This window comes from Canis aureus, chromosome 1 (assembly GCF_053574225.1).
Source record: "Canis aureus isolate CA01 chromosome 1, VMU_Caureus_v.1.0, whole genome shotgun sequence".
Lineage (NCBI taxonomy): Eukaryota > Metazoa > Chordata > Mammalia > Carnivora > Canidae > Canis > Canis aureus.
The window spans coordinates 25,073,720-25,086,306 of NC_135611.1; the positions used below are offsets into that span (position 1 = coordinate 25,073,720).

The following is a 12,587-nucleotide window of genomic DNA, read 5'->3' on the forward strand; positions in this document are numbered from 1 at the left end:
ACTTGGAAATAGAAAGCTTCACACTAAAGTGATAAGCATATCATTTTCATGAAAGAAATTATTATTTAAGGGTGAGCGTGCTCCAAGTTGGAATCTCGTCCACCTCAGTGGGATGGTTCCGTGGTGTGTGTCTCTAACAAACGATGGCAACAGAAAGTAATAGGATGCATTTGGGGTGGACCCTTGGGGATGAAATACAAGTTACTCACAATGGCTGCACACGTGTGTTCAAACGTCCTGCCCAATATACAGAGAAAGAAGGGCTCTCTGTTGCTGCGAAGGTTCCTATTTCTGTCTTAGGGTTTTCCCCCTGGAACGGCTGGCAGCTCATGTCCTCTTTCTTGGCATGTCCACCCCGAATATGAGAAAGACACCTCACAAAGCAACTTAATAGAGGCCGTCATAGAAGCCTCTATTACTCACTTATGCCTCATGGCCTGGACCCTGCAGCAGCCCCGCTCCCTACAAGGCTTTCACCAGGGCTGGCATCGCTACAGCAGGTGGTGGAGGCTGCCACAGTCTCAATGCGCATTTTATCACCTGCACACGAATGACTTCCTTTTCAAGGAAGCCACGCTCAGGCGGCGCACAGTAATCATCACCCACTTGCATTGCTGAAGTCAACGTCAGAAGGTCTTCTGGGGTGCTGTGCTGTTTGGAACGCGGGAAGAATAAACCAGAAACTAATGCCTTGAAGTCTCCCCAGCACCTAGTTCTTCCTGAAGGGCCATCCCCAGGTGTGCTGGGCCTTTGGCCCCTGCCAGCCATCTGGAGATCCAGGGCCACCCAGCGAGGGCAAAAGTGGGGCAAGGCCTGCTATCTCAGCCCCAGACTGTGCGGGCTTTGACCCAGCTCTCTCTCTACGTCTTTAGTCTCGTGTTTTCCAAGCAAAGGCTTCACGTGGTCAGTGCTGTGTTGATTTCCCATCACTTGACGTCTCTACAGGCGGGTCCTACATCTCTCTGGCCGTCCCGGAGTCTAGGGTGCTGTGGGGCTAGAACCACAGCCCAGGATCTAGGCCTCACTCATCAAAGGGTGGCCCACGGGCCAGCAGCGGGCGCGTCCACCTGCTTAGAACGGCGGGGTCTCGGGCTTCACCCTGACCTCAAAATCACAATCTGCATCTTCACAAACCCCGCCCCCAGGGGGTCTGTACATATTAAAGGTGGGGAAACACTGTCACTTGGGGCGGTGGGTGCCCAGTGGGAGGCTCTACTTCAGAATCTGATTCAGCAACCAAAGCCAGTTCTGCACAAACTATTCTTTTAAATATGCAACAAACCAGCTGCACAACCTTGGGTGAAGGATGGTAGTAGAAAAGCGTTAATAATAGTACCTGACTCATAGCGCTATTGTGTTGACTAAATTGGATAATCTAGGTAAAAAGGTACTTAGCTCAGCCCCTGGCTTGCGGATAATGGGCAACAAATGTTGCCTCCCATGAGTTTACATTTGCACATATGTACTTTTATTTTATTTTAATTTAATTTAATTTAATTTTTTATTTTATTTTTTAATTTAATTTTATTATTTTATTTTTAATTTAATTTTTATTTTATTTTATTTTTATTTTATTTTTTATTATTTTTTATTTTTTTATTTTTTATTTTATTTTTTATTTTATTTTTATTTTTATTTTATTTTATTTTATTATTTTATTTTATTTTATTTTTTATTATTTTATTTTATTTTATTTTATTTTATTTTATTTTATTTTATTTTATTTTATTTTATTTTATTATTTTTTTCGCATATGTACTTTTAGATGCAGGGTGGGGAAGAGCGCTCAATCCCAGACATCAGCTACCGAGACAAACCAAGGGAAATCATCCAGGGCAGCACATCGGGCAATGAAGGGAAAAGGCTGGACGGAGAAGATGCACCTTTGAGGAGAAGGAGGCGGCCGCGAGGAGCAGCCTGCGGCGCCCCGAGAGCCAGCGGAGGGCAGGAGCAGCTGGCTGAGGACGTCCAACCAGAGCAGCACGGAAGGCAAGCTGCAGGACGCTGGTGCCCAGAGGAGGGGTGGGCCGTGCCGCAGGGCGTGGGAAGCTGGGTGCTCCCGCCCCGCACCCAACTCTGCCTCAGCAAAGGTGAGGTCACAGGTGCCATCGTGGCCTCGGGCAGGGCCCGCGAGCTCTGTCCCACTCACGGCAGGGTTGCTCCCTACTCTGCTTCCCCCGCTTCCTGTTCTCGTGACTCTGTGTCTCTTTCTCCTCCATCTGTGCCCTTTCTCCTGCTTCTTCCACTACAGTCAACCCTGCAGACACCCTAGCAAGGGGTCGTGGCTGCAACAAGGTCAGAAGCCAGACCAACCACCGGGGGAGAGACGGCAGGCTGCGGAGTGGCTAAGCCTTGGTCATCCTGGAAGTAGGTCTTTGGGGGTTTGGGAGAAGGTGGGACGAGGCACGGGGTCTTCTCAAAGCCGAAAGCTTCAACACGCGGCCCAGTTCTCCGAGCAGCCCAACCTTCTAAGGCAAGCCTGCGGGAGGCCCTGTGAAGCCGCGCTGCAGACTGAGGGCTGCCTGCCTAGAAAGGCCACGATATGTGCCTCGCTCAAGGACACATGCGTACGTCCAAGGGCAATCCTGTCAGGGATATGGAGGCACGTGCACCGCTTTCTAAGGCTGATCCTCGAGGGATGCTGTCGAGTGTCTGCAGAACCGGCACTTCCTGAGCACTGTTAACCTCGTGTATTTGGCTTCTCTGCCTCAGAGGCTCCCCATGGAGCTGAGTAAGGTCGACATCGTGAGACTCAATAGCGTCTTACACAGGGAACGTGTGGGGCGATGAGGGCCAGGGTGTTCCATGTTGTACCAAGGGTTCCCACCGCAGTCAGCATCACCCTCAGACTTGCCCCCTTGCCAAGGGCTACTGCAAACGACCGGGATGCTTCCACTACACAAGCACGGCCATGACGTGCATTATACACACTCATCCAAAAAATAAAATAAAATAAAATAAAATAAAATAAAATAAAATAAACACTCATCCAGGTCACCTTTCACACTTGGCGAGACATACGGTAATGCAGAAAAAAGAAAGAGGCCGTGGGGAAGGAGGGAGGGAGCGGGAGGGTCAGCTCCAACCACTTCTCCCACCCTTGGGTCTCTGAACTATTCTCTTCCCTGATCTGAGTCTCGGTTCGCTCATGAACGCTCGGTGGAGGTGAAATGACAATATGTGGAAAGCTCTCCGTACGCTATGCATCATCATAGAATTCACATTTTATTTTTGCTCTGAGAGAGATCACACCAAAAAAAAAAAAAAAAAAAAAGAGTTCAGATATAACTCATGATTAATGCCCGGGACAAGTGAGAATATTTTGTCCATTATTTCAAAAGCATGGCTCAAGTGCAAATGACTGCAGGATACAGAAAATACACAACAGGTTATTTTTTTCCTCCCACATTTGGGCCTTATTGTTACAGCTAACATCACCTCCCTCTTACGAGTATTTCATTTTCTCTTCTCGCACATGTAAACCCACTCAGCGTGCATGATAGGTTTTCCAATATCGTGAAATCCTCTATGATGTGCCACGGCTAATCTAGGGACGCTGTCCCTGCCACATGCAGGTCAAGGCGTCACCCCAGGCTCATTGACAAGGGGGCCTGATAGGCTCCTACAGGAATCCTGCAGGCTCCGAGGCTGTTGGGTTAAACTGGGAAGGGCCATGAGCACGCACAGGAGCGAGCTTCATACACCGCCGGGGGTTGGGGGTGGGGGGAGGTTGCCCTGTAACAGCGCCCTAGGAATCTCGCCGGCAACGAGCCCGCCCCCAGGAACAGAAGGTCCCCAAACCGAAACGGAGCTCATGAGACTTGGAGCGTGTTTGACCCTGGAGGGTGCTCAGGTGGAAGGAGCTGCTGCAGTCTCGCCGACACAGAGAGAACACGCACAGGACCCGCGTCCCTTCAAGTCACTGCCTGTGTGGGAACCGGTGCCCAGTCGGGGCCCCTGGGCCCTGCGCCCTGGCCCCGTCCTGTGCCCCGAGCCCTGCGGCCCAGGGGCAGGGGGCAACAGCGGAGGGCTCCCCTGCGTCAGCCCCACCGCAGCTGCTGCAGCCGTGACCCCAAGTCGGGGGCAGGTCTGGGGTTTGGCCCGGCGGCCCCACAGGGTGCAGCTTCCCAGGCTCCTCAAGGCAACGGGCTGGGCCCTGTCCCGAGCCCCCGGATACAAGGCAGTCCCCCACCCCCCGACGGCCCGCGCCCCCCCCAGGCAGGCCCGCCAGCGCTCGGGCTGTTGGCAGCGCTTCTGCAGTCGGGTTGCGGCCCAGTCCTGTTCCCCTGCGGATCCCGACTGCATGGTTCCCCCCGAGCCCAAGATCCAGACACAGCTCTGGGGGCTGGACGGCGGGGTTTAAAGTGTTTAAATATCTGAACGAGGACCCAGAGGGCTCCTGCTCCGCCAGGCGCGGCCACTCTCCGTCCTTCCCGCACAACAGGGAGCTGGCGCTACTGGCTCGATGTCACACGCGGGGACGTGAGACGCTTGAACATTAAGTCATCTGCGGAAAGTCACAAAAATAGTAGGTCGGGCCTTAATAAATGCAGTCTGTTAACTCCCAATGCACTCTCTCCCTCATCAGACCCTATTTTCCAGAATAACCTAGTTCGGAGTACCTGGGTACATGAATACAAGCGTGTCCAGCCTGCTTGTGAGCGTGCACCTGTGCAAGGGCACACACATACTCACAGCAAGCACAGGGACCGTAATTAAGCTCTTCCAACACTCAGGCACAGTGAGGAGAAGCACCTTTAAACTAGGGCAGCCTTAATTTAGAAACGGGGTGAGATGGAGAGCGACACAGCCAACTTAATTGGCATCTTAATTCTCTTTAAGATCAAGAAGATCAAGTCACACTTAAAGCTTTAGGAAGCTGAGAATAAAGTCAGAGGCTTGATCTGACCTGGAAACAACTGCGGAAGTTCAGCTACACAGACCTTGCATTAGGCAACATCGACTTGGGCGGGAGCTGAAACACAGATGGCCCATTCCACACAATCTGATTGCCGTGGCTTTTGCTGGAATCAGCAGGTTTTTGGAGTAAAGACCAGTGGGGGCTGATTAGTGACCAAAAAATAATAATAAATCGTTACTGTTATTAGAGTTTTCGGAGTAGTCTGTTGCACGGCGTAACTGAGGTACCAGCTAACTGACACAGACAGTGATTTTCCTTTCTAGCCCTAAGATTTTCTCAAAATCTATTCCCAGACAGGGGAGGCTGGGGGGCTCAGCGGTTGAGCACCTGCTTTCAACCCGGGGCATGACCCCAGGGTCCCGGGATCGAGTCCTGCATCGGGCTCCCTGCGTGGAGCCTGCTTCTCCCTCTGCCTGTGTCTCGGCCTCTCTCTGTGTCTCTCATGAATAAATAAACAAAATAAAAAAACCCCCCACAAATACAAAAGGGCCAAGGCAGCAAGTGAGAAGGGGCTTTCTCTGGTGTTCCCAGCCTCACTCCCCACCCCAAGGGTCAGACCTAGACTTATCTAGGAGCCCTGCAGCTTGCGAGAACTCCACGAAGAGAAATTTCTCTGCAGAGTCTGTATCTCACTAGGGCTCCTGGCCAGGGGCCAGCGTGGGCTGGTGCTTTCCGCTTTGTCTCAGGCCACGGCAGAAAGAGGGTCATGGGACTGTGCAAACAGCTTCATGCAAGCCAGGGAGGCCCAGCATGCTGCCGTCTGATTCCCACCGGAGAAATCGAGGGGCTGAGATGGGTAGGCCAGCCGGCTATGGAGGCGGTCAAGGCGAGCAGCCGCTCCTGCTTCATGGGATGGGAGCAAAGGGATTTCCCGGAATCTCCCCAAAACAAAGGCGTGGATCACGAGTCGGTTCCCCAAAAATGCAAGCATCCTATGGCTTTGCCAACACTCCTACTTCCCTAACTCTCTCTCCTGTGTGACTTACCTTGGTCAGCAAGCGGAGGAAGGGCGGAAGTGTGACAGGCTTTGAGGACAGATGGCCACACCTGCTCCCTGGACTCCTACAGACACCAGCGTGGGGTGTGTGCGTGTGGGGAGGGGGGGTGGTTGCAGCTTTTAGCTACTCATTTGGGACACTGACCAAGGTACTTTTTTTACCGCCTAGAAACGAGGAGTCGGGGAAATGCCTGAGCTTAACCAGAAGGATAAAAAATTTCCATGGGCAACAAACAAATGAAAACGTTTTTAAATTAAACTTTGAGTCTTGCTTGATCACTTAAGACGAGTCGTGGGTTTAGAGACCACTTGGTTTTCTTCTTTATGCTTTCTGAACTCTAAATGCCAAATAAATACATTAAACGCATATTTATATACTTTGTACATGAAGAGACACTGTAAAATATTTATAAGCAAAGTTAAGAAATACTTAGATAATAATACACTTATACTTGGTGACTTCAATGTAGCGTTTTCTACAATCGACAGGTATTCTAAGCACAACATCCCCAAAGAAACTAGAGCTTTAAATGATACACTGGACCAGATGGATTTCACAGATCTCTACAGAACTTTACATCCAAACTCAACTGAATACACATTCTTCTCAAGTGCACATGGAACTTTCTCCAGAATAGACCACATACTGGGTCACAAATTGGGTCTGAACCGATAACAAAAGATTGGGATCATCCCCCGCATATTCTCAGACCATAATGCCTTGAAATTAGAACTAAATCACAACAAGAAGTTTGGAAGGACCTCAAACACGTGGACGTTAAGGACCATCCTGCTAAAAGATGAAAGGGTCAACCAGGAAATTAAGGAAGAATTTAAAAGATTCATGGAAACTAATGAGAATGAAGATGCAACCGTTCAAAATCTTTGGGATGCAGCAAAAGCAGTCCTAAGGGGGAAATACATCGCAATACAAGCAGGTGGGCAGGGGGTGGGGGTGACTGGGTGACGGGCACCGAGGGGGGCACTTGACGGGATGAGCACTGGGTGTTCTTCTATATGTTGGCAAATTGAACACCAATAAAAAATAAATTTATAAAAAAAAATATTTACAAGAAAAAGTTGATCATATCAAGTTTCTTACCCAAATTCCCAAACAACAGCAACCACCACCACCACCACCACCACCACCACAACCACTCACTCTAGGATTTAAGAGCTTGGGATCATTTAGAGGAGTAATGAAGTACCTCTGGCCCAGATTAAGAAGATGAACATAAACATTCAGGATACGGCTTTCGTGGCTGTTACATCACTCTGGCCCCTTTGTGCAACGTGCAAGCTCCCACTTGAACGACGTGGATGAAGACTGGTGAGTCTTTTGGGCAGGTGCCATGTTCCATGACAGCAAGCTTATCAGTAAGCCAGTCACATCTCAGATAACACATCTCATTTGCACAGTAATTTTTTACATAGAATTAAGCCCTCAGGACCACCCACTGCACACATGGCCTCTCCAAGCATCTGGGAAAATAAGACGTGTAAAAGGCATGTTGTACAGCCTATTTACACGATTAGCATACAGTATGATTCTACACAAATGCAAAAAATTGGCCTATTGTAGCAGGTTTTCGAGACTCTATTATGGGTAATGCTCCATTTCAAGAGGCTGCCTGGGCCATGGGATCAAAGGCTGTTTTGTTCTACACGCTAGCAAGTCTTTTCAGGCAAGCTGGTCAGAGAAACCACGCAGCTTATCCAGGGAGCAGGAACTCAGCCGCGCGCAGCCAATGCTGAAAAGGGAGTTAAGACGGGAATACCGAGGCATTTACTACTGAACAGAAGAATCAGATCAGAAATATTTCCCTGAAATATCAGAAAGGGAGACAGAACATGAGAGACTCCTAACTCTGGGAAACGAACTGGGGGGGTGGAAGGGGAGGAGGGCAGGGGGTGGGGGTGACTGGGTGACAGGCACTGAGGGGGGCACTGGACGGGATGAGCACTGGGTGTTATCCTATATGTTGGCAAATTGAACACCGATAAAAAATAAATTTATAAATTAAAAAAAAAAAACAAAAAAGAAATATTTCCCTGTTTCAGTGCCCTGCCTTTAGAAGAAAAATGATATTAGGAAACATAATCAACAAGCAAAATTTGTGGGGAGCTTTGTGGGAGCTAGGGGTTAAGGAAGAGCTTTAGCTGAGTTGAAGGCCACAGCCCCGGGGAGTAGGCACTAGTAGCGTCATCCAGCCTGCAGACAGGAGGCCTGGAGAAGGCACCTCACTAACTGGGCCGCAGAGATAAAACCACGCACTGGAGCTGATAATTCCCCAGCCTTGGAGAAAACATGGAAGGCTATTAGGTTTCAAATTATATTTCCAGTAATGACTCTATTTTATTTTATTTTTTTTAAATTTTTTTAAGGTTTTATTTATTTATTCATGAGAGACACAGAGAGAGGGGTAGGGGGAGAAGCAGGCTCCATGCAGGGAGCCCAACGTGGGACTCGATCCAAGGTCTTCAGGATCACGCCCTGGGCCGAAGGCAGGTGCCAAACCATTGAGCCACCCAGGGATCCCAATGACTCTATTTTATAACAAATTTCCCCCTCCCATATTTCTCGTTCTTGGCCTGAGGTACCCATCATATTTGAGAGATTTTAAAAATTCCCAAACACAGAGCAAGTAAGCAATGGGGCTGAAGTAAACTCAGAGGACTCCTAGTGCTGCGCTTGTGAAAATGCACCTGGGACGAGGATGGTTTCCAAACCGAGGCTCTTCCTTGCATCATGAAGCAGAACGGTGATAGAGGGGGTGCTCTTGTGGCTCTTGTGCCGCCTCAAAACTCGTGCCATCGGCAGCATGCCCCGCACAGGTGCTCACAGAGGGCATTACTATAGACGCTCATAACTGGAAATCTCCCGGTTTGCATTATCAGGTTCCATCCCTAATGAGAGCAACAGCCAAACCTCGTATGACTACGGTATACTTTCCACGACAGGCCGGTTTTCACACAGGATCAAATTATGAAACAGTCTAATCAGGTAAATATGCTTAACGACAAGATAATCAATCTTCTCAACCAAACTTTCCAAACAAATATTCAGCTTCAAGACACACAGAAACTCCATTTAGGGGGTTCAGAGATGACACACTTGCTGGTCGAAGCAGACGGGTGTCCTGGAGCGTACAGATGCAGAGCCTGAGGAAAGGGTACAGGTTCTGCATGGGGGCGGGGGGGGGGCTCCGATCCATGAAAAGCAGATGAAGGGCGGGTTAAAAAAACAAAACAAAACAAAACAGGATACTTGGAAGGGAGGAAAGAGGAAAAATAGAAGGGTTGTCTCAGGTTGTGCTTAAGTGCTGGCCCTGAGGCTGCTCCTAGGCGGGCAGGCTTACCGTCCTCCCCCCAACCCTGGGCAGTACTTACTCATGTCCCAGGAAACTAAAAGCTTAAACACCCTCATCCCTGGTGATGCCAGGCAGCTCGAGAAGCTGAACACAAGAGCAGGAGTTAGAACAGCGTCCCCTCCCAGCCTGGCTCACAGAACACGCATGCTCCACCAGCTGCTAACAGGTGTTTTTCTAAAAACACAAAGGGCAGTGCGGCCAAGCAGGTGTGGGGACGGCCGCACTACACACATGAGGGCCCCTGACCCCTCAGGGCACTCGCCACGTAGATGGGAACTACGGGCCTTTCAGCAGAGGGGTCTCGGGTGCTGGGGGGGGGGGGGCGGAGGCGGGCAAGGCGGAGGCACATTCTCCGCCACCACCCTCCCCTCTACCTGGTGACAAAGACCACTCCTGCCTCCTTAACTCAGATGCGGCTCTGGGTGAGCACGTTGCGTTGCACCTTCTGGGTCACTTGTCCCAAAGCAAAGCTGCCCCTAGAGGTTTCCCGTGTGGAATTTTTGAACAGCAAAGTGTGTACGCAGTGTCCCCGGGCCTGCCTGCATGTGGACTTCCTTTGTCAAAAGACATCGATGAATACGTCAGTGAGCAGCATGCGACAGGTACGTGAGATGCGGCCTAGCAGAATTCACGCCGGAGATACGAGGGCCGCGCCCACGGCTGCTGGAGGCTCATGCTCCCTCCTCATGGAATGCAGCCGGGGGTCCTGGAGCAGGAGCAGGCATCCGGCGGGTGCGGTAAGCCCCGTCCCATGCACGGTGAAGAACACTGGAGTCATCCTGTGAATTCCTCTGAGGACGTACAGTGGCTTGCTGCGCTGCCTGAGCCCCTCATAAGTGGACTTTCAAAAAGAACGTAAATCACAGGGCTTCCGGGGGACACTCACCGCTAGGAACTCTTCTGTTCCAAACACACACACATTCTGCTCTCCTTCTCATGTGTATTCACCACCTAATGCGCCTGTTGCTAGGCGCACTTTTTATTTTACCTAGCAGATTCCAAGTATGTCTTAAACTTCAAGCCTTTGTCGCTCCCGGCCCCACCAGTACCCCGAGGCCCCTCTACACAACAGTGCTCGGTTAAATACACCGGAAGAACAATTTGGAGGAAAGAAGGAAAACCCAAGGAAAGGCACACGAAGGAAAGGCTGATGCTAACTCCCCATGGTAAACCGAGGAGATTATAGGACACTGACTCCAAATGTTTCTGGAACTAGAAAAATGATGAGTTCCATTTCTGGCAACACAGTGAATGGGATCCCCAGACCTGTCCTCTGTTGGAAACAACTCAAGTGATGGATAAAATTAAATGAACTGTCTTTAACAAAGAAGTAAAAAAGCAAGCAATACTCAGAAGCGACGTGTAAGCAGGCCCTCGAGAAGTCACTGGGTACTGAAGGTTTTTGGGTACCTCCAGGGCATTTGCCAAGGTGATGATGATTTTTTTTTGTTTTTTTTTGTTTTTGTTTTTGTTTTTTTTTGTGATGTTTTCATTTAGTGGCTCCTGCAGCACAGGAGACAGGAGACAAAAAACCCAGGGCATTTCCACTGCAGGAGCTCCACAATAAACACTGCTGTTGGGTAAAACTGGGTTTCTCAAAAATTAGATGCTCACTGTAATGGTGAACTAGAAATAAACCCACCGCCGGTGCCCGTCTTACCCCACTGGCCTATAAGGAAAATTACTAGTCTTCAGGACGTGGGAAAACAATCTCCCATGAGAATTATAACTGTAAGCTTGTCCTGAGACAGGTTTATGACCTAAAATCGTACTTTCTGGGTAAGTAAAAAAACACTCAAGCCAATAATAGAAAATGGTCGAAATCTAAGGATACTTAAGACCTCTGGTGGATATAAATGCACATAGTCCCTGGAGGAACTCACCTTCGATCTAGGCCTCAGGAATGCCCACACACATAATCCTAGGAACCATAAGCTCACATTAAAACACATACGCACACATACATACATCCCAACAAAACAAACAAGAAGCAAAGCACCATGAGTGAGCAACAGCAAAAGTACAGAAAGTTGAATAAGACTTGCAAAGACTTCAGATATAGAAAATATCAGTTATACAAAAGAAAATTAAGTATGTTTAATATGTTTTAAAAAGGATAAATGGAAACTTTATAAGGAGCCAGACACAATTTTAAAAAATGACCGATTCAACTTGAAAAAAAAAAGAAACAAATAGAACTTCTTAAATGAAAAATATAATACCTTAAAGACAAACTTATTGCTTAAAAAAGGAGAAATGGAAACTTTATAAGGAGCCAGACACAATTTTAAAAAAATGACTGATTCAACTTGAAAAAAAAAAACTAAACAAATAAAACTTCTTAAATGAAAAATATAATTCCTTAAAGACAAACTTATTACTTAAAAAAGGAGAAATGGAAACTTTATAAGGAGCCAGACACAATTTTAAAAAATGACCGATTCAACTTGAAAAGAAAAAAAAGAAAGAAAACTTTTTTTTAAAGATTTTATTTATTGAGACACAGAGAGAGGCAGATAAAATAAAACTTCTTAAATGAAAAATATAATACCTTAAAGACAAACTTATTGCATGGTTTTTTTTTTTTTTTTTTTTTTTTTTTATTGCATGGGTTTAATAAGATATGAGCCACAGCCAAGCAGTGAATTAATGACTGGAAGGAATTACCCTGAATGTAGCACAGAAAAAAATGAAGACATGGGAAATATAAAAGAGTTAAGAGACACGGGAGCTAGAGTAAGAAGACTTAACATACAATTAATCATAAAGAGAGAATGAGAACAATGCAGAGACAATATTTGAAGAAGTAACAGCTGACAATTTTTCGGAACTGCTTAAAGACACCAATACATAGATTTGGGAAACCCGGAGAATTCAGAGAAGGGGTTAAGAGGTCAGGGGAGAAGAGGAAGGAGAGAGAGGCAGACAGGAGGAAGAGGACAAGGTAGAGAGAAAGAAAAAGAAATCCATGTCTACACATATTACAGGGAGGACAGACTATCACATATAAAGACCTTATGAAAATAGCTGAAAAAAACTATCCCACCCATCGGGCCCCAACAGCTATAAACAACATTTTCTTCCCAGGGGCCCCAAACAAGCCTCCAGACTATACTTCTTGGGTAGAGGACAGGTATTCACCTACCACGGGCTTCCTAAAAATGCAGTAACTTCCCTCTAGTGGGGGGTCATAAAAGATCTTTTGAAGGTTTAAGGAGATACCCTGGGGGGTATGCCTCACATAACCCCCAGGCACCTGGGGAGCTCTCTCCAAAATGAAGCTACCCTTGGTTGCACA

The 12,587-nt window shown here is 47.9% G+C and overlaps 1 protein-coding gene and 1 long non-coding RNA gene across 16 annotated transcripts in view; one reads left to right on the forward strand and one right to left on the reverse strand.

Moving 5' to 3' along the window:
* The window catches only part of LDLRAD4 (low density lipoprotein receptor class A domain containing 4), a 382,754-nt gene that overhangs the window by 97,740 nt on the left and 272,427 nt on the right, over positions 1–12,587 (reverse strand). Inside the window, exon 1 of one of the 15 annotated variants that reach the window (XM_077893061.1) lies at positions 210–1,635. The exons of the other annotated variants lie outside the window; for them this stretch is intronic. Coding sequence (XP_077749187.1) covers positions 210–331 — 122 coding nt within the window. The 5' untranslated portion in view covers positions 332–1,635. Of the gene's footprint in view, positions 1–209; positions 1,636–12,587 lie in introns of those variants that run through there. 15 annotated transcript variants of the gene reach the window in all.
* Positions 459–2,982, forward strand: LOC144311128 (uncharacterized). Its single transcript, XR_013376686.1, has 2 exons — positions 459–1,165; positions 1,766–2,982. It is a non-coding gene; the product is annotated as an uncharacterized LOC144311128 (long non-coding RNA).